The sequence below is a fragment of the Myodes glareolus genome, chromosome 9 (genome assembly GCF_982192425.1).
Source record: "Myodes glareolus chromosome 9, mMyoGla1.1, whole genome shotgun sequence".
NCBI classification, from domain to species: Eukaryota; Metazoa; Chordata; class Mammalia; order Rodentia; family Cricetidae; genus Myodes; species Myodes glareolus.
The window spans coordinates 78,288,961-78,315,814 of record NC_142034.1 but is presented as its reverse complement, the minus strand read 5'-3'; the positions used below and the strand labels follow the sequence as shown (position 1 = coordinate 78,315,814).

The 26,854-nt window shown below is 48.2% G+C and overlaps 1 protein-coding gene across 3 annotated transcripts in view; it reads right to left on the bottom strand.

Moving 5' to 3' along the window:
- The window catches only part of Cyfip2 (cytoplasmic FMR1 interacting protein 2), a 122,880-nt gene that overhangs the window by 66,578 nt on the left and 29,448 nt on the right, over nt 1–26,854 (bottom strand). For 2 of the 3 annotated variants that reach the window (XM_048435943.3, XM_085694876.2), the window contains exons 6-15: nt 23,418–23,599; nt 21,521–21,617; nt 20,276–20,404; nt 17,779–17,883; nt 15,513–15,604; nt 13,562–13,679; nt 7,327–7,446; nt 6,180–6,305; nt 3,890–4,056; nt 3,070–3,217 (exon numbers count right to left, since the gene is read on the bottom strand). In XM_048435943.3, coding sequence (XP_048291900.1) covers nt 3,070–3,217; nt 3,890–4,056; nt 6,180–6,305; nt 7,327–7,446; nt 13,562–13,679; nt 15,513–15,604; nt 17,779–17,883; nt 20,276–20,404; nt 21,521–21,617; nt 23,418–23,599 — 1,284 coding nt within the window. Of the gene's footprint in view, nt 1–865; nt 889–3,069; nt 3,218–3,889; nt 4,057–6,179; nt 6,306–7,326; nt 7,447–13,561; nt 13,680–15,512; nt 15,605–17,778; nt 17,884–20,275; nt 20,405–21,520; nt 21,618–23,417; nt 23,600–26,854 lie in introns of those variants that run through there. The other variant, XM_085694877.2, reaches the window with a different exon arrangement.

Below are 26,854 nucleotides of genomic sequence, written 5' to 3'. Positions count from 1 at the left end.
GCAGAGAAGCGGATTGGGAGCTATGGAAACCTGCCTCTCCCTGCCGTTCTGGGACCCAGCACATGCCAGGCAAGCACCCATCACTGGGCTTGCCACCTGCCCTTGTGAAAACCTCCGAGAGGCAGACTGACCAGCTTTGCAGAGTTCTCTGCCTTGGGCCCACAGCACCCCGAGGTGTATTGACAATGGCAGGGAGTTAAGGCCCGTGAAAGGCTCCTGCCTGCCCTGCTTAGCCAAGGGCATGGACATCCATGTCACTCTCTGATGTCCCAGATGACCACGGTAACAGCATGGATGGGGCACTGAACCAGGAACCAAGAGAGCCGGGTTCAAAGCCAAGCACTGCCATTGACTCGCTGTGTGACCTTAGACGACGAAGCCTCCACTCTGGGCTCCAGTTGCCTCATCTAACAGGAAGGATTGGACCAGACAAGTTCTCAACCCAGTCTCTTTCAGCTCTAACTTTCGGAGGAGTTACGCAATGGACAAAGCTCAAAACAGCAACCCCCACACCCCCACCCCTCCTGTTTCTGGTCCTCAGTGTTTTAAACCTGTCAGTGAATGCTGGTGCCCTCTGGTGGCCTGGGCTGCACTGTACAGCCTTCCAGAGATTCTGGGTGGAATGCAAGTCAACATCCATACTTACAGGAGGCTACTAGACACTTAACCCCAGCTTACAGAGTGCCCTACATGCAAAGGGCCCAAGAGCAGCGGGGCTGTTCTTTCTGCTAATCTAGATTTTTTTTTTCCACATCATTTTTCTTTGAGTCTGAGGATTGGAAGGGGCCTTGAGGAGCCAGGCTAGTCTGTTCCTGCTGCCTCCCGCAGTAGGCACCCAAACCAACCCAGCCAGGCGGTGTTATACCAGGGATCGGCAGCCTCTTCGGCCCTGTGTGCCACCAGTGGGGTGAAACAAAGCCCTCGGGGACCACTGGCAGGCCTAAGACACAGATAGGAGAGAAGGAAGAGGGAATGGGAGGGCAGGAGAGACAGGGAGGAGGGAGAGAGAGAAAGAGAGAGAGAGAGAGAGAAAAGCGAGAGGTATTGTATACAGTGGGAAAGCCACCACAACTGCAGGGGCCACACGTGACACGCTCCAACCTCCCAGCAACCACACTACTTTCTGCTGCTACTGGATGGGCCCTACGGTTCTCACCCACCGTGGGCCTGGCAGTCACAGATCTGCATACCATGCCACCCTGTGTAGGGTCCCCTCTGTAGGGAAGGAATGACTGCTGTTGCTGGTCTTTCTAGACGGCCCACCCTCTATGAACCTGTCAGTAGGCCTGCCTCTCTCTGAGTATCAAAGTACAGTGCTAACGATGGCCTTGGAGTCCCCCAAAGAAAGGGAGCTATGGTGACTGGATTCACATCCAGTTCTAACTACTAGAAAAGTGGGTCCGTTCTGAACAGCGTCAATTCTTTAGCTAACTGCATTAACAGGCATTACTCTACCAGGACAGACTGTTGTCCAACTCTGTGAAATGCCTACATCTGTTGCATTCTGAGGGCTGCCACGGAGCCCTAGGGTGGGCATCAGGAGACCTGGGTTCTTGTCTACCTGGCACTTGTCTTGTGACTTGGACAAGTCACTTCCCCTTTCTGGACCTCAGTTTCCCTGTCTGTGATAGGGGGAGAGGGGAGTTTACCTCTCAGTACTCTTCTACCTCTGGGGCTGTCTGGGAGTCAACTAAATGCATCTGTGCTATCAACCTACCCCAGGGGCACCTAGGGGTAGGGTTTAGCTTTTGGCAACTGTCCTGCAGTTCTCAAATTATCCACCAAGACACATGCCCTCTCTCCTGTCTTCTCGATGTCTACAGCCGCTCCATCCTTCTCTCCTTGCTCCTCTCGGGCCGTGTCTTCATCTGCCTCTCAGGACTTAGAGAAGTGTCTGAGAGCCATTCAGCCACACCAGCGCACTCAGAGTTAGAAAGATTCCTGGCCTTCCAATAGAGACTTCAGACCTGTCTATAAAGGCTCCTTTGGGATGTCACACATGCAGAAGACAGAGTGTGTGCGCGCTGGTCATTGGATACTGCAAAGCTAAGAGAAGCGATGATAACCTTGCCAAACACTCACCTGCCCCTGCTCAGCCCCAGCCCTGCCCAGACACGGACACACACAGAAGGAGGGGTCAGAAAGGGCCTCAGATGGCCAGCTTCAGGCGATCCAGAACAGAGATGGGCTTGAAAGATCCTATAAGGAGGAGCTTCCAGCTTGGGGCTTCTGGAGCCTGCAAGACCCTGACGGTTACAGTAAGATGCATCTGTTTTCAAATACCACAGAAAGTAGACCGGGAAATACCTTCTTCTACATCAGCAGTAAGGACTTAACTCCGTGAGTCACTCTTTTCCCCCATGTAATTTTAAGTCTGTTCTGGGTGAGCACAGACATTGTCTTATTGCGGAAGTTCCAGCTGGAAACTCAAGAGGATTTCTGACAACCAGACTGTATCTGAGGGGAGGAGGCTTGCCAAGCTTGTGGGTTGTCTTTGGAAAGGGATGGAAAAATTAGCAACGTGTCTTGATGGTAACGTGAGCTCATCCCAAGTTTTCATTTTTAGAAGGTAAGCAGAGCTGAGAGAGGTTAAGCTGCTTGCCCAGAAGTATACAGCAAGTCAGAGGCAGAACATGTAAGTTCCCCTGCCAGGATGCCCCTCTAGGTAAGGGGGCTGCAGTCATTAGAATACACAGACGATGCACATGGGCTCCATGTCAGACCCCTCCTGCACTGCAGCATGTGAGCTTTACCGGGCTAGGAGATAGCTGGGGCGGTGGATATGTGCTACCACCATTGGTCAGACTAGACAACTGAGGCCCAGAGAGACCGTGTAACATGTCCAAGGTCACACAGGTGTCTAGGACTAGAACCCAGGTCTCCTGAATCTTAGGCCAGTGGTCTTCCTTCTACATCAAACAAGACATCAGGAAAAACCCCGAGCAGCTGCTTAACCCTGTCCTTCCTCACAAGGATCCCCCATCCCACTACACCGTAGTTCTCCAAGGACTCTTCCTTGGTCCAAATGGCCCAGAGTCAGGGGAGCCAGGCTGCCCGGGAACTGCTTACCTGTGTGCTGGAAGGTCCCACGGCACGGCGGGGCACCTTGATGTCAAAGCCGCCTTTGGGGTCCTTTTCCCCTCTCAAGCATGGGTCATTGGGGGGCTCTCGGCCTCCCTCCCAGTCACAGATGGTCTTGCGAATTGCCTGCAGGACACTGGTGAAGGAGGAGAGGGAACTTAGCCCAGGTGTCTGTAAGGGTGTTTTCAGACCCCAGAGGGTCTCGCTCAGCACCTCCTGCACTAGAGTTTCTGCGTGTTTGGGATGTACATTCAATCCTGGATCCACTCAGGGATGCTCTTAGCAATGTTAAGATGCTTTCAACAAGTGGCTCCTGTGCTTTGGTGGCCACTGACTACCTAAGAATTTAGCTTTAAGCCATGTGGGGAATAGGAGGACAGGACCTAGGGGTGGGGCGAGGAGGAGAGAGCTACAGGAATATCTCATCAGCATCACTGGCTATATGGATCAAGTCTTAGAAAGAGCTTCTATTTATAGCCCGTTCCCTCCACACCATGTGTGCTGAAGTCTACACATGGATTACCTCATTTCAGCATCCTGTAGCCGTGGATACGGCGGCCACCATGATCCCAATTTACAACCAAGGAACGGACACTCCGAGAACTCATTTGAATAATTCGCTTTTAGACAGCAGTTGGTTTGAGTTCGAGTCCTGAGTGGAGGCCTGGCTTACCACCCATGCCCACTACCAGAGGGTCTCTTTGTTTAAAAGCCATGCTGGAAGCTGACTGAGCTAGGAGGCCCTCCCCTTCCAGCCCTGCACCCCTCAGCTCTGCAGTACCCTGGATGGGGCCATCCGAGGACCCACCTGATAAGGACATTCTTTTTCTTGCGCACAGCTTGCCGCAAGGGCTCACGCAGTGTCACCTGGGCGAAATCCTGCAGGGCCGCATAGATGGTGTTGCGGATGGCCTGGTTGAAGACACTCTCCATTCTTCCCATGAGCACCTGCAGGCCCTTGATCATGGCGATCACCTGGTGGGCACAGAGCAAGGGTCAGCCTAGCTATCACTTGGCAAGCCGTCTGCTCATTGTGCTTCTCCACGCTGCAGGGAGAGGGCAGTGGAGGCGCCCAGAGTGTGAGGTCCATGCCTCTAAAATGGCCAGGTCATGACTAGGTAAGAAATAGTACCAAATGCACACAGATCAGAGGACTACTCCCTCCATCAGTAGCTATTCTGAAGGGGAGCGCTCATGCACTGTGGGTGGGCCTGTCAATGACTTCTGCCATTATGGAAAAAGGATGGCGTTTCCTGAGAAGCTAGAAATAGAAGTATCACATAGTTCAGACACCCTACTTCTGAGTGTAAGAGAGGGCAGTGAAACCGGTATGTTGAAGAAATACTTGAACCTAGTGTTAACTATTGCACTAGTCACAAGGGCCAGGACAGAACCCACTGGGGTGGTCACAAATGGTGAGTGGAGAGAGAAGCTGGGGTTGATGTGAACAATGCACGATCATGCAGCCGTAAAGAGGAGATTCCACCGTATGCAGGAGCATGGTCGGAACTGGAGGACACTCACCATCGGGCACAGAACAAAACTTAAAATGAAAAAGGGGACTGGAGAGAGAGAGCATTCAGTTGGTGATGCATTTGCATTGCAAGTATGAGACCCAAGTTCAAACTCCAAAACCCACTGAGTAGGGTGGCGTGCTGGTAGTTCCAGCACTGGGTGACAGAGGTAGCCTAGCCTAACTGGGGAAAAAAAATCCAGGGTGGCCTGCTCTTGAGGAATGACACATGAGGTTAAGCTCTGGACTCCATGTGCACATGACTCTCTCTCTCTCTCTCTCTCTCTCTCTCTCTCTCTCTCTCTCACACACACACACACACACACACACAGGAGGGGAAGGAGGGAGGGAGCGAGGGGGAGGGAGGGAGACAGAAGGGGCAGAGAGAGAGAGAGGCACAGGAGAGGCAGAGAGGCAGAGAGAGAGAGAGGGAGGGAGGGAGAGAGAGGGAGAGAAGATAAAACAATGATGTCAGTCCTGGAAGCATACAGCAGGCAGTAACAGAGACCGACGGTTCACATGTACAGAACTGTGGTTGGCTAGGTGGAGCAATTTCTAATGCTGCATCACATTAGTGCATAAGTACCTGCATATTTCAAAATAGCTGCTAGAGAGGATTTTGAACATTCACAACAACAATAATAATTAGAAGGGATGCATGTGCAGATTAGCTGAACTGAACTTTACATACTATGCCCAAAATACTGACATGTCCCCATGGACCTCATGTATATGTGTTAAACAAAACTAAGTGATACTTAAAATGATACTTATATCTTGCTACAAAACCAAGGCTGTGCTTCATGAAGCAGGTCAACATCATCAACTGAAAGCCCCTAACTGGAACCGTCTGTTGAACAGGAAGAAATGAGAGAATGAGCCATGAGTTTACACATGAGGCCTGTTTCTTTCTCTAATATGTTAAAGAAATAAAACAGTAACAACAACAACAAAACCAAGATACCTCCAAACAAACAAACAAACAACAACAAAAATACGAGCAATTGGGGTGAGAAACTGGGTCAGAAGCTGAGGCTCTCTCCAGAAGCTAAAAACTCCAAAAGTGGAATGCTTTCACTGCAGTTAGACACTGTGAAAAGAACTAATGGAGAGAGGCATTCAGAGGTAGTCGGACTCTAAAAGATCTGGGCTGCTGCTTAGAGGTGAAATTAAAACAAATAAACAAAAACCAACCATTCAGACAGGAACCAGAGAGCTGGTGCAGCAGTTAAGAGCACTAACAGCTTTTGTAGACCCAAGTTCGGTCATCCACTGGGGTATGGGGAACCAACCAATGGCCATGCTCCGCAAGAAAAATGACTCTGACTACCCCAGTAACTAGCAACTGCTCCTTCACTAGGGGCAGGGCCTCAGGAACTCTCCAGAGTCAATGCTGGAACTTGAAACTAGCTGGATCCCTCATCATTTCTTAATAACTTTTGAGAGAGAACAACCTAGACGGGAAAAGTCAGAAAAGGGCAGCAAGTAAAAATGACAACATTGCTGGGTGATCAAAAGAACTCAGGAACTGCAGGGAGCAGCAGTCTGGGGGTAGAAGGGGAGAGCAGGGCATTGGCACACCCACCTCCACAAAGGCAAACTTCTCCTCGCTGGTGTAATTGTAGCGTGTGGCTCTCTCGTATTCTTCCGCTGTACCCGGGCAATCCTTGTTGCAGAACTTGTCTGTGGGGTGAACCAACTTCCAAGAGTACTGGGGTGGGGTGGGGGAGAAGAAACAGCCAATGTCCATCAATTGAGGAAAGGTAAGCAAATGGGGTCAAGCCATCAGCACACTGATTGGATGCAGGGTGAAAGCACTGACTTATGCAGGATAGGGGTGGACTCAGAAAACACAATGTAAAAAGCTGTATGTAAGAACCACATGCTTTGAATCTATATATGGTGACTATCTAAAGTAGGGAAATGTACAGTGATAGAAAGTGGAACACTGAGGGCTGAAGGGGTGGGGTGACAGATGTGGGTTTTTATTTTTAATGATGTTTATGTGCATATGTGTCTGTCTGTTTGTGGGACATGCATGTAAGTGTGGGTGCTCACAGAAGCCAGAGGCACCATCTCACCTGTGCTGGAGTTTACAGAGGCTGTGAGTCGCCTAAGGTCAGGGCAGGGTTGTAGCCATCTCTCTGGTCCCAGGTGTGGTTTTATTTATTTATCTTTTTAAGTGATGAAAATATTAACTTAATGGTGTGGGAGAATTATGTTTATTCTGTCAATCATGTATTTTAATAAAATGCTGATTGGCCAGGCAGGAAGTATAGGCGGGTCAACCAGACAGGAAGTAGAGGCGGGGCGATGAGAACAGGAGAATGCTGGAAAGGAGGAAGCCCATTCCTCCTACTCCTGTCCAGACACCAAAGAAGCAGGATGTGACCTGCCATGCTGGAAAAGGTACTGAGCCATGTGGCTAAAATAGATAAGAATAATGGGTTAATATAAGCTACAAGAGCTAATAAGTAGCCTGAGCTAATGGGACAATCAGTTTTATAACTTATGGAGATCTCTGTGTGATTTTCTTTGGGGCTTGCCAGCTGTGGGGAACTGGGCAGGACACAAACCCCAACAAGCCAGTCCTCATGTTACAACTTAAGGTTATACAATTCCATGAATATACTTAAAAATGTTGGGTAAGAGGTATGGTACATGAATTACACGTTGAAAGACAGAAGCCATGTGAACCAGGTCAGTGGGGGCTGACGCCTCAGGACACCTACCACCTCCATGACATGGGCACTCCACTTGGATAGAAGTTGCAGGCCTCGAAGGGCCAGGTCAAAAAGCTCCCGGTACTCTTCATCCGACTTCTGGCTGTCCAGCCCTGAGCCTGTCACCACCTGAGGGACACAGAACTTCATACTCACCTCATGGTCCATGTGCCTGAGGCTCGTGAGCATTACTTTTCAAATTCCCCTGTAAAAACTGTGCAATTGTTTTGCTCCCTTTGCTAGACAAACTTGTCTTTGACGGTTGTATTGCTGAAGGACATATGTCTTATAAGTGGCTGAGGGTTTTGATTCAGGAGGTGTCATTTCAGATCCCCACTTGGCCTCACCCTACAGCCTTACAGCAAAGGCTATCTTGACTGTATTAATTATAGAAAGTGAAAACTAGAAAGTGACCTGAGATTTCACCTTTGGAATGATATTAAATATAAGTACATATGCAAGCAATGACTTTTACACAACACTGATTTCACAGGTGCTGTGGGAGAATGCATTGGTACACTGTAAAGATTTGTCACTCATACTGGTTTAATAAAATACTGATTGGCCAGTAGTCAGACAGGAAGTATAGGTGGGACAACCAGACTAAGAGAATTCTGGGAAGAGGAAAGGCAAAGATGCAGTTGCCAACCAAATGCAGAGAAAATAAGATAAGAATGCCTCACCGAGAAAAGGTACCAAGTCACATGGCTAAACACAGACAAAAAATATGGATTAGTTTAAGTTGCAAAAGCTAGTTAATAATAAGCCTGAGCTAATAGGCCAAACAGTTTATAATTAATTAAGCCCCTGTGTGTTTCTTTGGAACTGAATGGCTGCAGGACTGGGCAGAACAGAAACTTCCATCTACAAATGGCATCCAACATTTGGCAACTACATCCACATAAACCTGAGAGAGCTTGGGAAGGGATTCTATACACAAAAGAACAGAGTTAAGTACAGTTTCTTGGCAACAGTATTTTTTGGGGGGGGGTGAGCTCTGCTTGCTACAGGCAAGCAAAGGCACAGCTCCTTTAAGAGAGGCTTTCTGACTCAGTATTAATGGCAAAACCCTCCCAGTTCTTTTAAGAGGCTCTGCCACCAAACTCTTAAATGATGTTTATGAGCAGCTGGCAGCATGCTTCTTGGTGGTGGCATGGATCTGGAAACTCCACAGAGTTATGGCAATAAACATGGCTTCCACCTGTATCTCTGCCATGAAGCTAGACTCTCAGGAAGCTAAGGAATGGGATGGAATCCCATTTTAGTGATGGACCCACCAAAGCCACAGTTTTAATCCTAACCATGCTGCTTATCAGATTAAAGACTCTTGTGTTCAGAAAAAGATAAATATAATAAAGAAATTCAGATGGAAAAAAAACTCCAAGTGGTTTACAGTGTGTTTAAAAGTATATGTAAGCTTGGGAGAAAAAAGAAAAAGGATAGAGAAAGTCCTTTTAAAAAGAAATAGGGAAGCTGGGATGGTGGCACACACTTTTAATTCCTGTACTTGGGAGGCAGAGGCAGGTAGAACTCTGTAAATTAAAGGCCAGTCTGGTCTACAGAGTAAGTTTCAGAACAGCCTAAGATACACAGAGAATCCCTGTCTCATAACACCAAAAAATAAAAATAAAAGAAATAGAGTTTTTAAAAAAGCAACATAAAATGTAAAATACACAGAGAATCTGGATACTATATGTTCTTGTGTTGTCTTTGAATTGTTTGGTTGCTGAGAAAGGAGCAACAGTTGATAAAAGGCATTTGATTATAAATGCTGCTGGATTAATCCAAACTATATATTTTGAAAATGCTTTGACTTCAAATTTTAAGTCAAAAAATATGTTACATTGGAAAAGGGATTTTGCTTTTGTTTCCACAGGAAATGAGAGGCTGTGGATACATTCTGGGTTAAGAAAAATAAGGTTTGATCATGGAAGACCCCCCTAAGAAATCCCTGATGGAAATGGATGGCCCAGATGATCCAACATTTCAGAGCACCTCTGTTACAGTTTCTTCTGAGTTCAGCATCCAGAACAGCTTCAAGGCTGCTGGCTGAGATGATCCAGCCTCACAGAATACTCCAGTTAGGACTTGACCATAATCCTCAACTTACTTTGGTTCCTATAAGTTTATCAGCACCTCCAATCAGCAGGAAGTAGCCTAGAAAACTACACCCACATTCCCCACTCCAAAAAATGGATTAGTTTTTGGGAACATGTGTGTAGTTTTCTAGACTTTGTTTAGTGTGTTGGTTATAAGTTGTTATGCATAATGGTCACTAAAAAATTTAATCTCAAAGGATATTAGATTCAGGGTCTTATTTTGAAAAGAAAAAAGGGGAACTGCTGTGGGAGAATGCTTTTGTACACTGTAAAGATTTGCCACTTGTACTGGTTTAATAAAATACTGATTGGCCAGTAGTCAGGCAGGAGGTATGGGTGGGGCAACCAGATTAAGAGAATTCTGGAAAGAGGAAAGGCAGAGGGTCAGTTACTATCCAGATGCAGAGGAAGCAAGATGAGAATGCCTCACTGAGAAAAGGTATCAAGTTACGTGGCTAAACACAGACAAGAATTATGGGTTAATTTAAGTTGTAAGGGCTAGTTAATAATAAGCCTGAGCTAATAGGCCAAACAGCTTATAAATAATATAAACCCCTGTGTGTTTCTTTGAGACTGAATGGCTGTGAGACTGGGCAGAACAGAAACTTCTGTCTACACACAGGACTCCGGGTTTCATGTTCTACTTCACATATAATGCTAATCACAGATCATTAAAATGATGTCACAGCTCATTGACTAGCCATGATGCACTGATTAAAAAGATCTGACACAAATGTCTATATGTGTAATAGTCCATCCACACTGTAAGTCTGTAAGTATGAATGTATCCACACACTATATATGTATATATGTATTACACATACACACATATACCACATGAATATATGCATGCAGTCATTAATGATGGGCATTATTGTGTGAATTTGTTTTATCTGTAATTTACTGCACTGAAACTTGTAGCAATGCCTCCATCCCCTGCAGACACCTGCATGTTGCCAGCTGAGTAGAGGTCTCTGTGCTTTGTTTTGTTTTGTTTTTTAGCTCTCATATTGCAAGTCAACATCTTCTCTGTTGCCTACACAGTGTCAGGATGCCCACGTTTTTGTGCTTTTAATTAACAACTTCAAACAGGGCTCATGTGCTGTGCTGTTGGTTCTCAACACTCCTGACAGTGTGACCCTTTAATATCGTTCCTTATGTGATGACCCTCAACCGTAAAATTTTCATTGCTACTTCATAAATGTAATTTTGCTACTGTTATGAACCGTAATGTAAATATCTGTTTTCTGATGTTTTTTTGGTGACCCTTTGGTGAAACAATCCTTTGGTGAAAGGATTGTTTGACCCCTAAAGAGGTTGTGACCCACAGGTTGAGAACCACTGTGCTATGCAGTGGTCTACATGCAGGAAAGCTGTGACAGACATGTTTAGAAATGCTTCCTTCAAACAGAAGTCATGGTACTGTTGGCCCTCAGTTAATGTCAATGAATCAACAACAATAACAACAAAAACCACAAAGGTATCTTTAGACAGAAATGGAGATAAACAAGATTCTGTGCTGATAAAAAACACTGCGGCAAGAGGCTCATGGGAATTCTGAATTTCTTTGTGGGCAATGGCTAATAATTTTTGAATTCTGAGTTTATGGTGTTTTATAGAATGTTACTACATATATGCACATAGCATGTTCATTTGGCCCTATGTGTCTGATGTAGTCTGCATCCAATAGATTCATGCAATGGTAGATGAGAAATATTTGGGGAAAATGCTATATTGTATGATCTTGACATTGTCTTCTAAATACAGCAAAATAACTATTAATGGTGTGATGGTTAGCTTTAATTTCCAACTTGACATAGCCTAGAGTCACCTTGGGAGGGTGTCTCAATGAGTGACTTTCTATATTGGGTCAGTTTGTAGGTACATCCTTGGGGGACCATCTCAATTATGTTAATTGATATGGGAAGATCCAGCCTATATTGGGTGGCACCATTCCCTAAACAGGAGGTACTGAACTGTGTATGAGTGGAGAAACTGAGCGGAACATAAGCAAGCAAGCCAGAGAGCAAGCATGCATCCACTTCTTTCTACTCTAACTGTGGGTGTGATGTGAGCAGCTGCCTCAAGCTCGTATGGCTTCCTCCAAGTGATGGGCTAGAACCTGGAACTGTGAACTCAAACTCTTCGTTCTTTAAGTTGCCTTTTCTCAAGAGTATTTTATCAGAGTACCAAGAGATGAAACTAGAATATATGACACTTGCACACTGCAGTAGGCCTTACAAAAAATAGAGACAATTTATAATATAGTTGAATATGCAAATAGGTTATATAAAAACAATGACTTTTACAAGGGACTGGAGCATCTGTAGGCTCTGGTGTCAGTAGAATATCCTGAAGCAATCACACATGAATACCGAGAGGTAATTGTGATAAAAAAAAAATACCCTTGGCCGGAATTAGTCTCAGACAGCACAGACACTTGACTAGGAATTCAGGCCTCAGGACAGACAGTTCTGCTTATCTCAGCTGACCAGCACATTTGGTAAGAGAGCTATGAGTTTGGACTTGACCTCGTCCTTGTGGACCCCGAGCTTACTGATCCACACCACCTATATTTGTCAGACTAACCCCATTTCAAACGAGCCAGGCTATGATCACAGGTACTTCCTGAGCTGGGGTTGGAAAAAGATGACCGCTATGGCCATGGGCCACACGATGGAGCCAGGAAGCAAATGCAGCCTCTTCCATAACATGGGAGCACAGATCCAGGACTGATGTGGGCTTAAACAGTGCAGCTTATGTGTCTGTGGGAAAGGCATCTATGGGAAGGGACCCACAGAGACACATGATAATAAAAGTTAGTTCTGAAATGGTAGGATTCTATGGGATTGTTTTTTTTTCTCCATTTGCAGATCTAATTTGTTCTTAAGTCTGTGAATGGATCATGTTCTTATATTAAAAAAGAAAAAAATTCAAAAACACAATCATTGGGCTTACAAGAGATCTTTATGGAGCACACACACGTGGACCATGGTGGGTATCAGTTTTCACTTTCTATTTTCTCCGAGACAGAGTCCCTATGTTGTTCGTCATTGCATTCACCAGGTAGGTAGTTGGTCTACAAGCTTCCCATTTTGCTGCAGAAGCTCTGCTATTGCAGACATGGGCTGTGCTGCCATTCCTGACTTGATGTGAGTTCTGGGAATCCAAACTCAACTGTTTTTTGTGCTTTCATGGCCAGCGTTTTGCCCACTGAGCCATCTCCCCAAATTAATGGCTTTTTTCTTCTCTGATTCCATTCATGATATTTTTGCAATGATCATATAGTATTGCTGCAGCTATGCACGCTGAGATGGTGTTAGGAGCAGGAGCATTCAGAACTGTGTCCTTGGCCATTGACAGTAGAGATGGGATAAATGCCATGCAGCCAGAATGATGAGCAGTTACTGGGGGGACTTACTGTATTCCAGGCACAACACACATACACCAGGCACCTTTACTGTATTTGAGGTACAACACACACACACCGGGCACCCTTTACTGTATTCGAGGCACAACACACACGCCGGGCACCCTACTAGTTATCTCAGTGAACCTTACAAGAGAAATGCTATCATTACCTCGATTTAAAAGCTGTCCAAATTATTTTTGATTGACACCATAACTGTAGATATCTATGGGACACGATGTGAAGATTCAACACATGTATACACTATGTGATGGACAGATGGGCTACCTGGTGTATCTATCACCTCGGATGTCATGTCTTCATGTTGAGAACTGTAATTATTATCAACCACTGTCACTATACTGGTAACAGAACATTGTAAGGGATTTTTCCTACTTGGCTATTTTAAACCTGTATTTTTCTTAAATATTTACTATTTAGTAAGAGAACAGATACCCCAAGAAAAAGGATGGAAGGAAACTCCTTTTCTTTCCTGACTGCACCTCTGTACCTGCTAAGAATCCTCTTCATCACTGTCCCTGCCACTCCCACCCTCGTCAGGTATCACCGGCATTCTATCCATTTTGAAGATCGAGGCTCAGAGTCCAAGCCTGGCTCTGAATCGCTTCCAGCAAGCCCATCTTCCACCTCTGGCTGTGGCTCCCCCATCCCACACTGCTGGCTCTTCCTCAGCCTCTTCGGACTCTGCTGGCCCTGGACCAGCCACAGAACTCACCTCACTGTTGCTGTAGCGAGCCAGCTCCGAGATGAAACGGATGTGGTCATCCCGGATCTGAACCATCTGCTCGCAGATGTTGTACTGGGGGCTGATGCTGCTTTGCGTGCATGTCCACCTGGGGAGAAAAACCACAGGCTTTGTGTGGGTCACGGCTCCAGGCACCGGTGTGGGAGAGGCTCCTTCTGCACACTAGCTGCTCCTGGTCCTCAAACAACATAGCTGGCTCCCCTGGGTGGAACCAAAAGGTCAGTGGCCATCTAAGCCCCAGAGCCACCGATGTAGGTACCATGGTTAGAAAGGAGAGTCCTGTCTCTGCCTTCTCCAGTTCCTACTGCAGGTGTCTCTGGACACCAGTACACAATACTTACCAGTTAAGTGAGAGAGCGAGGGCCAAGAGCGAGCCTCTCTATGGTCACAAAAGACTAGAATCACAGACGAGCAAGGCTGAGATGGGCAACCTCCCTGTCTTTCCCCAAAGGACCTGGTGATGTGAATGCACCCATGGTGAGAGACCTCCTATCATTCTGAGAGGTGTGGCTGGTGTCTCCTCCCCACCTCTTCTTCCTTCTGTCTCTCTTCCCATTCTCCTCCCTCCTCTCCTGTCTTCTCTTTCATTCTTTTGAAAGATGTCGTTAGGAAAACCTTCCTGAATCAGAGAGGAAATAAATGAGCAAAAAGCCCTCACTCCCTGACCCTCTTCTTCTGTCTAGAACCGGTGGCCAGCAAGTAAACAGACCAAGAAAATGGGAAGCCAGCAGGCAGGTGCAGGGTTTGGACAGAGCTTAAATTCAAAAGAAGATGCAAAGGGACTTTCATAAGGAGTATGAGTGGTGATGCTCTCCTCTGGCTTAGACTGCTGGTTTCTCATTTTGAGCTACTTGTAGAGGGGACACAGTCACTCAAACCCCTAATTTTTCTGCCTGATTACAAGCTCCTCCCTCTAAGACTGCCAGACATGGTCTGATTTCCCCCCAAGGACTCATTTCTGGGTCTCCAGGTAGATGTAGACTGTAGGTTGAGGACCCCTCTGCAGGTATCCTAAACTTTTTTTGAGACAAGATTCTAATGTAGCTGAGGCAGGTCTCAAGCTCCTGATCCTCCTGCCTCTGCCTCCCAACTGCTGGGATTGGAAGTGTTTGTACCATCCCTGGGCTCTGCTGGTATCATTTGAACGGCTGAGGCAAGAGGATCACAAATACAAGGTAGCCTTGGGCTACAGACTGAGACCCTAATTCCAAATACCAAGTGAAAAGAGACGGGAGTCTGTAGCCCAGTGGTAGGGTGCCTGTCTAGCACGTGCACGTCTTCGGTTCAATCACCAGCACTGCAAAACTAAGACACCGACCAGGAGATGGCCAGCACCGATCCACACAGATTGACCACAGTCTCTTAGCTGTAGGTAATATGCACATCCTGTAATGTCTTCTAAGATCAGAGGGACCAAGGCCGGAGCCAGATAACTATCCTGCACCCCCAGTAATCCCTCCTAGGAGCCACTGACTCACTCCCAGGCCTTAGCATCGATTTCCTTGAACTATGATGTGTTAGATGACATAAGAGGCCACCAACCCATGTCACATCTGGAACCAACCAAACCACGCTGTTAACCACGTATTTATTGCACAGCCACAGAACCTGAGCAGAGATCTGAACCAGGGTGATGACTGTTGCCATCAGTAGACTCCGGCTGTCCCACTGAGGGGAGGGGGTTACTGCAGAACAGGACAAGGGGCGTGGCTATGCTCTAAGCCCTTTAGAGTCTGGCAGCAAAGGGCTGGTGCAAAAGGGCTCAGAGCATCCTCACTATTCCCCTCCTGGCACTGCTGTTCTGCGGGAATCCACCTGCCCAGGGCTCTGGGGAGGGAGGAGGGACTGAAGTGGCCCCTCGGCTCCCTGCCCAGGCTGGGCATCCTCACAGGAGCCGAGAGACATTACGGCAGGCACTCACTTGGACTTGTTCTCTTCATAGTGAGCACTGGTCTTAATGTATCTGGCCAGCTCTATCTGCATGTCGCCGAAAAGGGGCACCACCTGCAGCTGCTGCAAAGGAAGCAAACAGAGCGCATGAGATGCTACAGGCAGGGCTGGGGCTGATGTACCGGCAGGGTGTAAGGCTTCAGTGCACACCTGGGGCCAAAAGTTTTGTTTATTTCTTACGGTGTTCCCATGGGGTCCTGGCAGCCAGAGGAACCCCAGCCAGCATTCAGGCCCTTCCCCTGCCTCTATCCAACTATATACTTCAAGAAATTGACACCAGAAAGGCCAAGTGTCTTGTCCAAGGTCACACAGAACAGATGAACCAGAGGACCAGATGGCTGGTCTCCCAGTACAGGGTCCTTTCTGCAGCTCAGAAGATTTCTACTGCTCCAAGCTGGACTAGGAGCAGGTGGCAGAGGTCTACTCCTGGGGGTGGCCTTCCTGAGACTGCCCACCTGACAGCTAACATTAAAGTGCTAATCTTCTGTCCAAAGCCTAGGACACGTGGAAGGGAGCCTGCTGTCTATCCACATCTGCCTTTCCTCACCGGACACAGAACCAGGCGCTTCACAAGCACTATTTCAGCGGAGTCTGGCTGCACAGGCCTATAATCCCAGCTATTCCAGACACAAAGGCACGAGGATCCTAAGCTCACAGGCTCCCTGGACAACACAGTGAGATTCTACCTTACAATAAAAAGTGAGAAAGAAAGGTTGGGATGTGACTAGTGACAGAAGTCTTATTTAGCATGGGCAAGACCCTGGATTTAATCCTAAGTACTACAAAACCCAACCATGAACCATCCACTATCTCCATCCACACACGACCAAGTGGGGTCACTATTGTCCCCCATCTCACTGTAATGGCATAGGGATGGACACATATGGAGAAACATATGGAGAAGCTTAGTCTGCCCAGGACGTCGGGCCAGATGGAGCAAGAGCTAGGAGAAGAACCCTCAGCCCCAGGAGGCCTAGTTTGTGCCTTTTCCAAAGCGGCTCAGACAGAGGGGAGCAGAGGCAGATTAACCCCCCCGTATAGGTAGGTCTGGTTCTACTGTCTTCCTGCTGGCTGACAACATTGCAGTCTCCCAACAGAAGGCCTGTTTTCACCTGGGACAGCTCTGGAGAAAAGCTAAGAAATCAAGCCATGAGACCCCTCTGAGGACCCACGTTTCCTCTTAAACCTCAGTGTAGCTGACCTCACCTAGGGTTTTCCACAAACAGCATCCCCCCAGGGCAGGGTTCCCATCTATAGGACCCAGAGCTAGAGTACCTTCAGGATGAGAATCCAGTTTCAGATGTGACATGCCCTTGCTCAAACTCCAAAGTTAACATTTATCTGTAAGTTTTTTGAGACAGGGTTTCTCTGTAGCTTTGGGAGCCTGTCCTGGAACTAACTCTGTAGACCAGACTAGCCTCGAACTCACAGAAATCTGCCTGTCTCTGCTGCCCGAGTGCTGGGATTAAAGGCGTGTGCCACCACTGCCCAGCTAATCTGTAAATTTTTACTAGGACCTCAAAGGTTCAAACGGATTGTGCTTAAGTGAGTTATTGTGCCTGAACGGTGCAGCCAAGTAGCCTGTCATGGGCCCCAGAGTGGCTACAATGGCAAACAGGAAACCACTTAAAAGTTCGAGCTGAGAGGATGGAGAAATAGCCCAGCAGTTAATGCACTTGCTGCTCTTTCAGGTCCAGGGCTTGATGCCAGGTGCCCACATGGCAGTTCACAACTATCTGTGACTCCAGTTCCAGGGTATGCAATGTCCTCTTCTGACCTCCATGGGCACTGTACACACATGGTGCAGACACATATGCAGGGACAATGCCCACATATATAAGATAAAAGTAAATCTTTAACCAAAACATTTAGCCTTTAGAACCTCCTTCCATAAGCTCTGGGATGTAATGAAAATTAACACAGTTATTGTCTTCTAGAATGCAGCTCTGTCTTTAGATGAAAGACTTCAGGAAAGGGGAAAAGCATGCAGGAGGACTTACAAGGCCTCCGGTGGGATCCCAGCTGAGTCTGGAGGCTGGGCATCACCCACATCTGGGCAGCAGACTGTGCTTTAGTAGAGGTAGCTGGAGCCTGTGCTCTCATCTTCCTTTTCTTGAGGGTCTTTAGATGCCTATGAACCATCTCCACAGCCTTCTGGCTAATCCCTTCCTTCCCCCAAGGGGATCAAGACTCTAGCCGCTCTGTCCCCCTGCCCAGCCCCAGCTCCATTTACTAACCTTAAAGAACTTATCGATTTTGCTAAGGTTGATTCTCTTCTTGGCATCCAGTTTGTAAATGTTACTGACATTTCCATCCATCAGGTAGAGGCCAAAGCCCATCACCTAGAATGACAAAGGCCCAAGTCAAAACTATCACACTCCCAGAGAGCAGCTAGCAAAACTAGAGGCCCACGATGCATACATGCACATGTGTGCAGGCACACACAGATTCTCTGGCATCTTGTAGAGACACACACGCTGCTTAAAAATCGTACACACCTCCAAATTAAAACAAGAAACACGGGCCCAACTTCAACAAGAAATGTAGTGTGTTACCATAGTAGCCACTCCGGGCCAGGGGCTCTGGTTTAACAAGTGAGGTCTCAATTCCCACAAAACTCTTAGGTGCCACATGCTATTCTAAGGATGAGGAACTGAAGACAGAGAGAGGTGGGAGACCTTGTCATAATCACACAAGGGAGCTGCAGGGACCATCTGCAAAGGGGTTAGTTCAGGATCTGCCATTCCAATGTGCGCTTACAGGTCCCACTCACACTGAAAGGGCTTTGCTGGTTCCCAGGGGTGCCAAGGCACAGACACTGGGATATTGGAAAATGGCCATAAATTTCCCCAGGCAAACAGCAATGGAAAGGCTCCTGGGGAGCCATGGGGGACACTGTTTAAGAGCAAGTTTCTGCCTGAAGATGTTGAGACTCTTAACTTTTTCCTAGCCCCTTTAGATAAATGAGCAGCTGGACCGTATGGTCAGCCGTGGAGACACAGGAAGTCACTCCTCACCGTGCCTTTATCACCCTGGCCCCTAAGGGAAGAAGCAGAGGACTGTCTCTGACAGCTGCTTCCTGCTTGGCGCGTTCTATCCTGCAGCATCAGCATCAGACTGTCCTGTAAGGGTTTCCCACGCCCCCTGGTGGCATCTGAGCTCACTAGCACGCTGCAGAGAGCTGGACAAAACAATCCTGTTCATGTCAGCTGTGGGAGAAGGGCTGGACAGGACCTAAGCAGCCAAGGGTAGGACAGGCAAAGCAACAAATTTCTTCTGTAATGATACCATCTTATGGCTGCACAACATCCAAACACATTTGATCGCATGGGATAGAAAGCCCAGATGCAGGCTGGTGAGATGGCTCAGTGGGTAGAGGTGCTTGCTGCCAAGCCTGATGATCCGAGTTCAATTCCCAGGGCTCACACGGTGGAAGGAAAGCGCTGCCTCCCACAAGTTGTCCTTTGACTTCCACATGAATACTGTGGTATATAGGTGTTTAGGTACATACATAAAATAAATAAATCTTTACAATCCTACACATAAGGCTGAGTATGCTGGCGCACAACTTTAATCCCAGCACTTGGGAAGCAGTGACAGGTGGAGCTCCGTGAGTTCAAGGTCAGCTTTGGTCTATGTATTGAGTTCCAAGCTAGCCAGGGTTAAATTTTGTTGAGACCCTGTCTCAAAAACAAAACAAAACAAAAAACACCACAAAACTTCTACATTCTATGTTATTAATTCTTTTTGAAAATATAGAAGCACAGAATAAAAAAGATATACACCAAAGTACTGAAAGTATTGTCTCTGAGCTGGGAGGGGGGAATTATAAGAGAATAACCATTTTTATGCTTTCCTACATAATTATTATTATTAATATTCCTGAACATTAGAGCCTCCACAATTATAACAACAACTTCATAATAAAAACTGAAAACCACTTTTTTTTTTTTGGCCATTTTGACAAAGCACGAACTCTCCCTTCCCTCTAAGCTAGGAGATTCTCTTTCAGAAGCTCAGCTCTACAAAGTCGTGCTCAAGGCACGGACTTCAGGGAATTTTCAGTGCAGTCAAACCTTTAACCATGGGAGAAGTGTGAGGAATAACATCCTATAAAGTGGCTTCTTGGTGTCAACTAGGGACGGTACTGGAGAAACACCTGTAACGACACTGTCAATGTGTTCATGGCTCACCAAAGGAAAGGGAGATCCCAGGAAAGACTGGAGTCAGTGGTTGATAATTTAAAAAATTCTTATTAGGGGGCTGAATTGAAACCTGAATTCAATCTCTAGCATCCACGTAAAAACTGGCAAGCTGGTGCACATGTGAAACCCGGTGTTGGCGAGGCAGAGTCAAGCTAGTTTCTGGGCTGCTGGCCAGTCATCCGGGCCTAATGGGTGAGCCCAGGGTCCCAGTGAGAGACCGTATGTCAGAAAAGAATACGGGGCTAGAGCAATGGCTCAGCGATTAAGAACAGTTACTACCCTTGCAGAGGACCTGAGTCTGGTGCCCCGCACCCATGTTGGGCAGCCCACAATAGCCCTAACTCCAGTGCCAGGATATATGAAACCACTGGTCTTCAACGACACCTGCACTCAAGTGCACATACCCACATATGCATATTTAAAATAAAAGAAATAAATGTTTAGGAAAGATGATAGAATGACATATGCACGCACACACGCGCGTGCACACACACACGCACACACAAAGTGTGAGGTGGGGAAGCTTTACCTTGAGCAGCATGTGTTTCTCGCTGGGTGTCAGGTACATCTTATTCTCATAGTAATCCACACAGATGTTGACAATGTCTGCCAGCAGTTCCTCATAGCCTGGAATCACTTCCAATTGCTGGTGAAGACACTAAACAACAGCGCCACCTGCTGGTCAGGCAGAGCAAGCAACCTCTGACACCACCCAGAAAGCCCAGAGCTGGGCCGGATAAAGGAGCACTTTGCCTGCTCACGTTCTGCAGCCCGGACTTAAGCCCTTGGGCTCCCATGTTAACCCTGGTGGTTCTGGGGGTAGAGTGGACTCCTGGCAGCTCAGCTTTACAGCAATCGGGCCTGCGGCAATTGCAGTTTGGTTTGGAGGGTGTGGACTTCTCTATGAGGTTTCTTCAGATAAAGGCAGGAAGAAGACCCACCCAGATGAAGGGGTTAACGGTAGGTAGGTAGGTATCTCCTTGCTAGCAGGACCCAGGAACATCAAACACTTCCTGTTAAGGAGGGTTTCTGTGCAGCCTCTTCTCCCCGCAGAGACAAACTGGACCCCTACTGGATACTCAGTGGAGAGCATTGCTGAGGTTCTCCACAGACAGCTAGGGGCTGTGACTCCACAGCCTTCTGCAGTGACCAAAAAATGCTCTGCCACCTCCAGGCCTTTGAGATGGGGGAACAAGTCTGAAAACTCCTGGGGGGCATCAGGGTCCTGCTCTGTGTTGGCCTGGGTCCTGCAGACACTCTTACCGGTGCTGAACTGACCATCAGGCAGGTCCAGTTATGACAGGTGCAAGGGGAGAGAAGGGCCAGAGGGTGCACTCAGGCAAACTGGTGGTGGTGACTCAAACTGTGCCTCCCCAGGCCCTTGGTCATGTTCTGAAGGGTTTTTTGGTTCATCCTTTGTTTATTTTTCAATCTAATTCTATGAGCTATATTCTCATATCAGTCCCAAGATAATATGCCCACTTTATGGATGAGTTAACTGAATCTGTGACTTGGCCTGAGATGTGATAATGGACCCAGGGTAGGCTTGTTCTCAGCCTAGAGGCTGATGTGGGGCCCACAGCCCCACCCAGGAACCTTTCAGAGAACCGAACTGGGAGAGGTCACTGATTGTAGCTTTGCTTTACTCTCATGAAGGGCAGGGAGACAAGTGCGAACAGAGTTTGTGTGCTGTCCCTCGGAGCCCTCTGAGCCTCGGGCCTCGTCTTTGCTTCCTTGGCATGCCAGGCAGGACGAACAGGGGACCTGTCCTCACCTGGGTGATCCTGTTGTGATTGGCCAGGAACATAGACAGGTTCTGAGATTCCTGAATGGACTGGGGGTCCGCCATCTTCCTTAGGAACTGGGCCGCTCTGAAATGCAGGGAAGGAAGGGATAACCGGGTGCGGAGGAGTCTGCACCCACTCAGCCTAAGAGGGACACCATCCTGATGCCAAAAGGCTCTGAGCCCAGCAGGTGGTTCCAAGGTCAAAGGAAAGCGTGTTTGGCCGTCCTTTCTCAGGACAGCTGCTGGGAGTTAAAAGGCGTGAAAAGAGAAAACACAGCTGGAATCCTGGGACGGTTAATGGAAACCAGGAAGGAACAACGAGACGGGGAGTGGGCAGTGTCCTTGAGCCTGGCCAGGACCTCCAGAGAAGCTGTACAGTGAGTCCTGCAGTGTTCTGTTCATTAAAGAAAATCTCAACATCCTATTTTCGGGTCTGTTTGCAGTACCAGGGATAGGATCTAGGGCAAGCATGTGCATGCTGGACAAGCACTTGACCTTTGAGCGATGCTCCCTGCCTTTCTACCATTTTTCAGTTTTGAGACAGTGCCCAGCTAAGTGTTTTCAGGCTAGTATCAAAATCACTCTATAACCTACACCTTGAGCTGATGGAAAACCATATTATACTTCTGTGCCGCTAGGCCCAGCTGATGATTCTCCCGCCTTAGCCTTCTAAGCAGCAAGGATCGAAGATCTGTCTCTACTTCACCATTCCCATGCACAGCCCTGCACGGGGCACAAGTGCCTCTAACTTAACCGGATGACAGACGGAAGGAGGAAGAACACAGGCTGGTCTTAACTGTGTGTCCCGGCTTAACCCAGCAAGGCACAACTCATGTCACAATAACTTGTGAGAACGGTGCTAACACTCCTGCCCGCATCAGGACACAGATGTTGGCTGCGGTCATGATGGAAGTGGTGGGCCACTGCAGGAAGTGGACGGGGAAGGATGCTGCAATGGTGGCCATCTGTGGCATCTTGAGTCGGCCTTGAGATGGGCTCTAACTATTGGGCAACCCCGGTTTCACATCTGACCCTGGGGAATTGTGAAATTCAATCTGCCATATTCTTTCTCTTGTTATCTTGAAACATGAGGAGGTGTGGCTCAGAGATAGGGTCGTTCTTTGCCAGTGACATGGACAACTCTTCCAGGAGGTACATACAGATGCTGCGGCCCTCAGCTGAGCCTCAACCAACTCGCGGGGATCTGTTGCTTTACAGTGCTCCCTGTCGTTGGCTGGCTATATCCTAGTTTCTGGAGATGAATGGCCCCCTCCCAATTCCAATCCTTGTCAACGATGACAAGGACCCCTAACTCAGCCATTGGCTCAGTTAGCCTCCCCCGCACTCAGTATCTGAGGGAGGGATCAGCAAGTTGTTTTGATGGCAATCTTGGCTTGGGTTTTTCAATCGCAGGTGGAAACTGAGGGGTTCCTTCCTGAAAGGCTGGGGTTATGCCATAGGCTAGCAGGAGGTCACTGCAGGGGTCTGCCTGAGAAAGAAGCCCACAGAGAGGCAGAGAGGTGGTGAAGAGATCTAGGCAACCGCAGTGGCTGCTGGGGTGACTAGAGGAGCGTCTGCTTGGGCTCTGCAGCTCTGGGACACAGTCGTGGCTTTCTGTCTCTCACAGAAAGTGACAATGTGATTGCTTTATGCTAATCTTTCTACCACAAGGCAGGCATGCTGTTCCCCAGATGGGGAAGCAAGGACCTGACTCCATCTTGGGATGTCAAGCCTGGCCAACATCAACTCTTCCGAAGCTGCAGCTCAAAACCATCTTTCTCAAACCACCCTGGCACGGCAGCTGGGTTTGGGGATGGCAACTCTTACCAGGGAAAAATAAGGGTTGTGAGAAGGGTTCGGGGAGCAGGGCAGAGTGTAGGCAGACCTCTTGTAGGCTGAGTGGTCGTTCTTGACGCTACACTTCATGTTCTTCAGCTCGTCCAAGACTGCGAACATGTTGATAAACTTGCCCAGGGTCAGCAGGTAGGCCTCCGAGACGAAGTCTTTCCTGCGCTCGGCATGGCACAGCCGCTTCACCTCGCTACAGAAGCGCTCGATGGCCTTGCGCTGGAGACAGAGGGGCAGTGGTGAGGATGGGGCAGGCAGGTGACGGGGGACCCTCAGTGCACTCGTGGGCAGGAGCAGTCAGGGCTGCCCTATGGTCCCCATTAGAGTCAAGGTGGAGAAAGGAGGACACATCTGTCATGCCAGGCTGTCTTTTTCAGAGATGTCCCCATTTCCAAAGTTAACTTGAAAAGGTGCTGGGCTCTGTCTGAAGTGAGTGTATCTGATGAATTATTCCAAAAACACATTTACCAAGAGGCATTGTGTCCCCAGTGTTGTGACATGCCGGGAGAGACAGAAATTCATCCAACAAGCAACTGATAACTGAGCATCTACTGTATACCATAGAGCCATCCTAAGGGCTGAGGTTAAGCAAAAATCAAAATGAGAATAAAAACTGCCCCAAGGATCCTACACATCAACTAAGCAACGGAAAACAAAATAAATTTTTTTGCAGCGGAATACCTGATACAGAAGAAAATGAAGAAGGGATGGAGGTTGGGAAGGGCTCGAAAGAACTGTCCCTCTAGGGAGAAAGACCAAAATCTCCAAGAAGTGGAGAAAGAGAGGGGTAAGTGAAGGAAGCGTGAGCTGCAGTGCAAAGGTCCTGAGGCATGTCGGGAGGGCAGAAGGAAGGACAGGGCTTCGCTCGAGTTAGACTGAGTGCAGGCAAGGAGCGAAGTCAACGCTACAGGGGCCAGGCCCTCTCAGAGGCTCTTCTGAGGGCGGGGCTGGGACGCCAGCAAGGTAGCATGGTGGCTGCAGAGGCGACAGCAACTGGTTTCCTGAGGCAGAGTCACTAAGTGACCCACACTCCACTGACGGGAATCTGCTTGTCCTGGTTTGCCTTCCACGGCTGAGATAAACACCCTGACCAAAAGCAGCCTGGGGAAGAAACGATCTACTTCGTTCACAGCCTATAGTCCACCCTGAAGGAAGTGTCAGGACAGAAACTCAAGACAAGAACCTAGAGGCAGGAACCAAAGCAGAGATACAGAGGGTCCCGAGTCAGGGTGGTCTCTTCTACAACCTAGGACTCTGCCAGCCCACAGTGATCTGGGCCCTCCCACACCAATCATTAATCAATAAAATGCCCCACCCCAGACTTGAATACAGGGCAATCAGTAGAAGAAACCCAACAGCTGAGTTTCCTTCTTTCCATGACTCCAGCTTGTGTCAAGTTGACAGAAAGCTAACTAGCACGCTACCTAAGAGAAAGACAAGAGTCTCTAACAACGCACAAGCCCGTACACACGTGCTCGGCTTTTGTTCCTCATCTATCTCCTGGTGGATGGGTGAGTAAAGTACGGTGTGTGGACACAGTGACATGGTGTTCCATCATTGAAGAGAAAAATAGATTCTGCCACCTGCTACAGTATAGAAACACCCCACCAGCTGCTAGGGGCCAGCCATGAAAAGTCCTGTCCTGTATAATTTCATTGGTAGGAAAACGTCTAAAGAGGAAGGAAATCCGCAGAGATAAGAAGTTCGGTAGTTTCCTGGAACTGAGGAAGAGGGTGTTGGGGGTAGAACAGGATGATGGCTCAAGGGGTTAACATAATCTAGAACAGATTATACAATCAACACACAACTCCATGAAGACACCAAAGCATGCTGGGCTGTTCACTCTACTTGGGTGAATCGCCGGAGCAAATACTAGATCTCAAAAAAGTCTGCTACTGAGGCAGGGAAAGGAAGCAAGAAGCTACTATAGTCATGGAGGGGTGATGAGCAAGAGAAGAAAAGGAAGAGGGGGGAAGGAAGGAGGAGGAGGAGGAAGAGAAAGACACTGGAAGGGAGGTGTGAAGAGAGGAGGGTGTACTGCAGATGTGAGCCTGCTCCCCTTCCAGGTCCTGCCGTGCCCTCCTTCCAGTCCCTCTCCCTCACAGGACAGACCAGGCCAGAGTCCAAGTCCAGTTGGGCTCTCTGCCATGGTGGAACTGTTCCCCACAGCAGTGCCCACCATAATGGCGTAGTGATGGGATTGAGACTCACCATGGAACACCTGGGTGTGTCCACGAAGGATGTGTGTTTCCAGAAAGGTCTCACTGAACAAGGAAGACTTACCCCAAATGTTTAAGTAGTGTGGCGTGACCCCATGGACTTGGGTCCCTCCTTCCTGACCCGGGCACAACCTGACCAGTGCCTCATGCGTCTTCCACCATGTTTCCACTGCCACTGTGAACTGTCCCTTTAAACTGAGAGCCAAGTAAGTCTGTCCTTCCTTGAGGTTCCTGGAAATGCTTTATTAGGCATTTGACCCCAGCAGGGAAAAGAGGAACTAGCAGGGATGACCACTGTGCTGCTGAGTGCTTGAAGCGAGCCTTGAGTTGCTGAGGAGTTTGGTTTTTAACTCACTGCTGTTTACACACGCAGTCAATGGGCACAGTGCTGGGTACATGGCTGTGAATCATTCTAGACCCTTCTGTCCATTCACACCCCTGCTGGGAAGTTCTTCATTTCACACCCAGTTTCTGACAGCTCTTCTCTCTTGGTCCTGCTCCCCAGAGACTTTAGGAAGTCAGGCCATCTATGATACGAACAACAGTTACAAAGCACTGTGAGCCGACACGGCCCTGCTGGGCACCTACAGATAGATCTCGTTTATCCCTTTCATTATCCTGACAGGCAGGCTTCACTTCGTGTGTGTGTGTGTGTGTGTGTACATGTATGTGTGAGTCTAAGCTTCATTTTCATATGTGTGTATGTGTGTGTAGGCTTCATTTCTCTCTCTCTGTGTGTGTGTGTGTGTCTGTGTGTCTGTGTGTAAGTGTGAGAGTGTCTCTCTGTGTGTGAATGTGAGTTTGTATCTGTGTGTATGAGTTGTGTAGCTATGTCTGAGTGTGTGTGTCTATGTCTGAGTGTATACACAGTCAGACAACAGCAGAGCCAGGGTCTGACCTGGCACTGTTCCTTACCTGGGCCGAGACACCTCCCCAGTGCAGTCCCAGCTCTCGCCTGGATGCTGAGCACAGGGTGGATTCTAGCCAGAGTCAGGAGTCTACGAATGAAGCTCACCCCCCAGGTGGAACATGCACAGCATATGGCTTGTGCAGGCTATATCGCCCACTGTGGGGTAACGACTGGCTCTGAAGGGTCCGTCCTGCCACCCTCTCAGCTGCCACTGAGACCCAGCAAGTAACAGGCCGCTCACACTTCCTTTGCCACCACCTAGCCTTTCCTCACACCTGTGAAGGCCCCGGTCCTCTCCCTGCCCCGCATTCTCTGAACATCAGCTCTTTCAGAGTGCCCAACTAG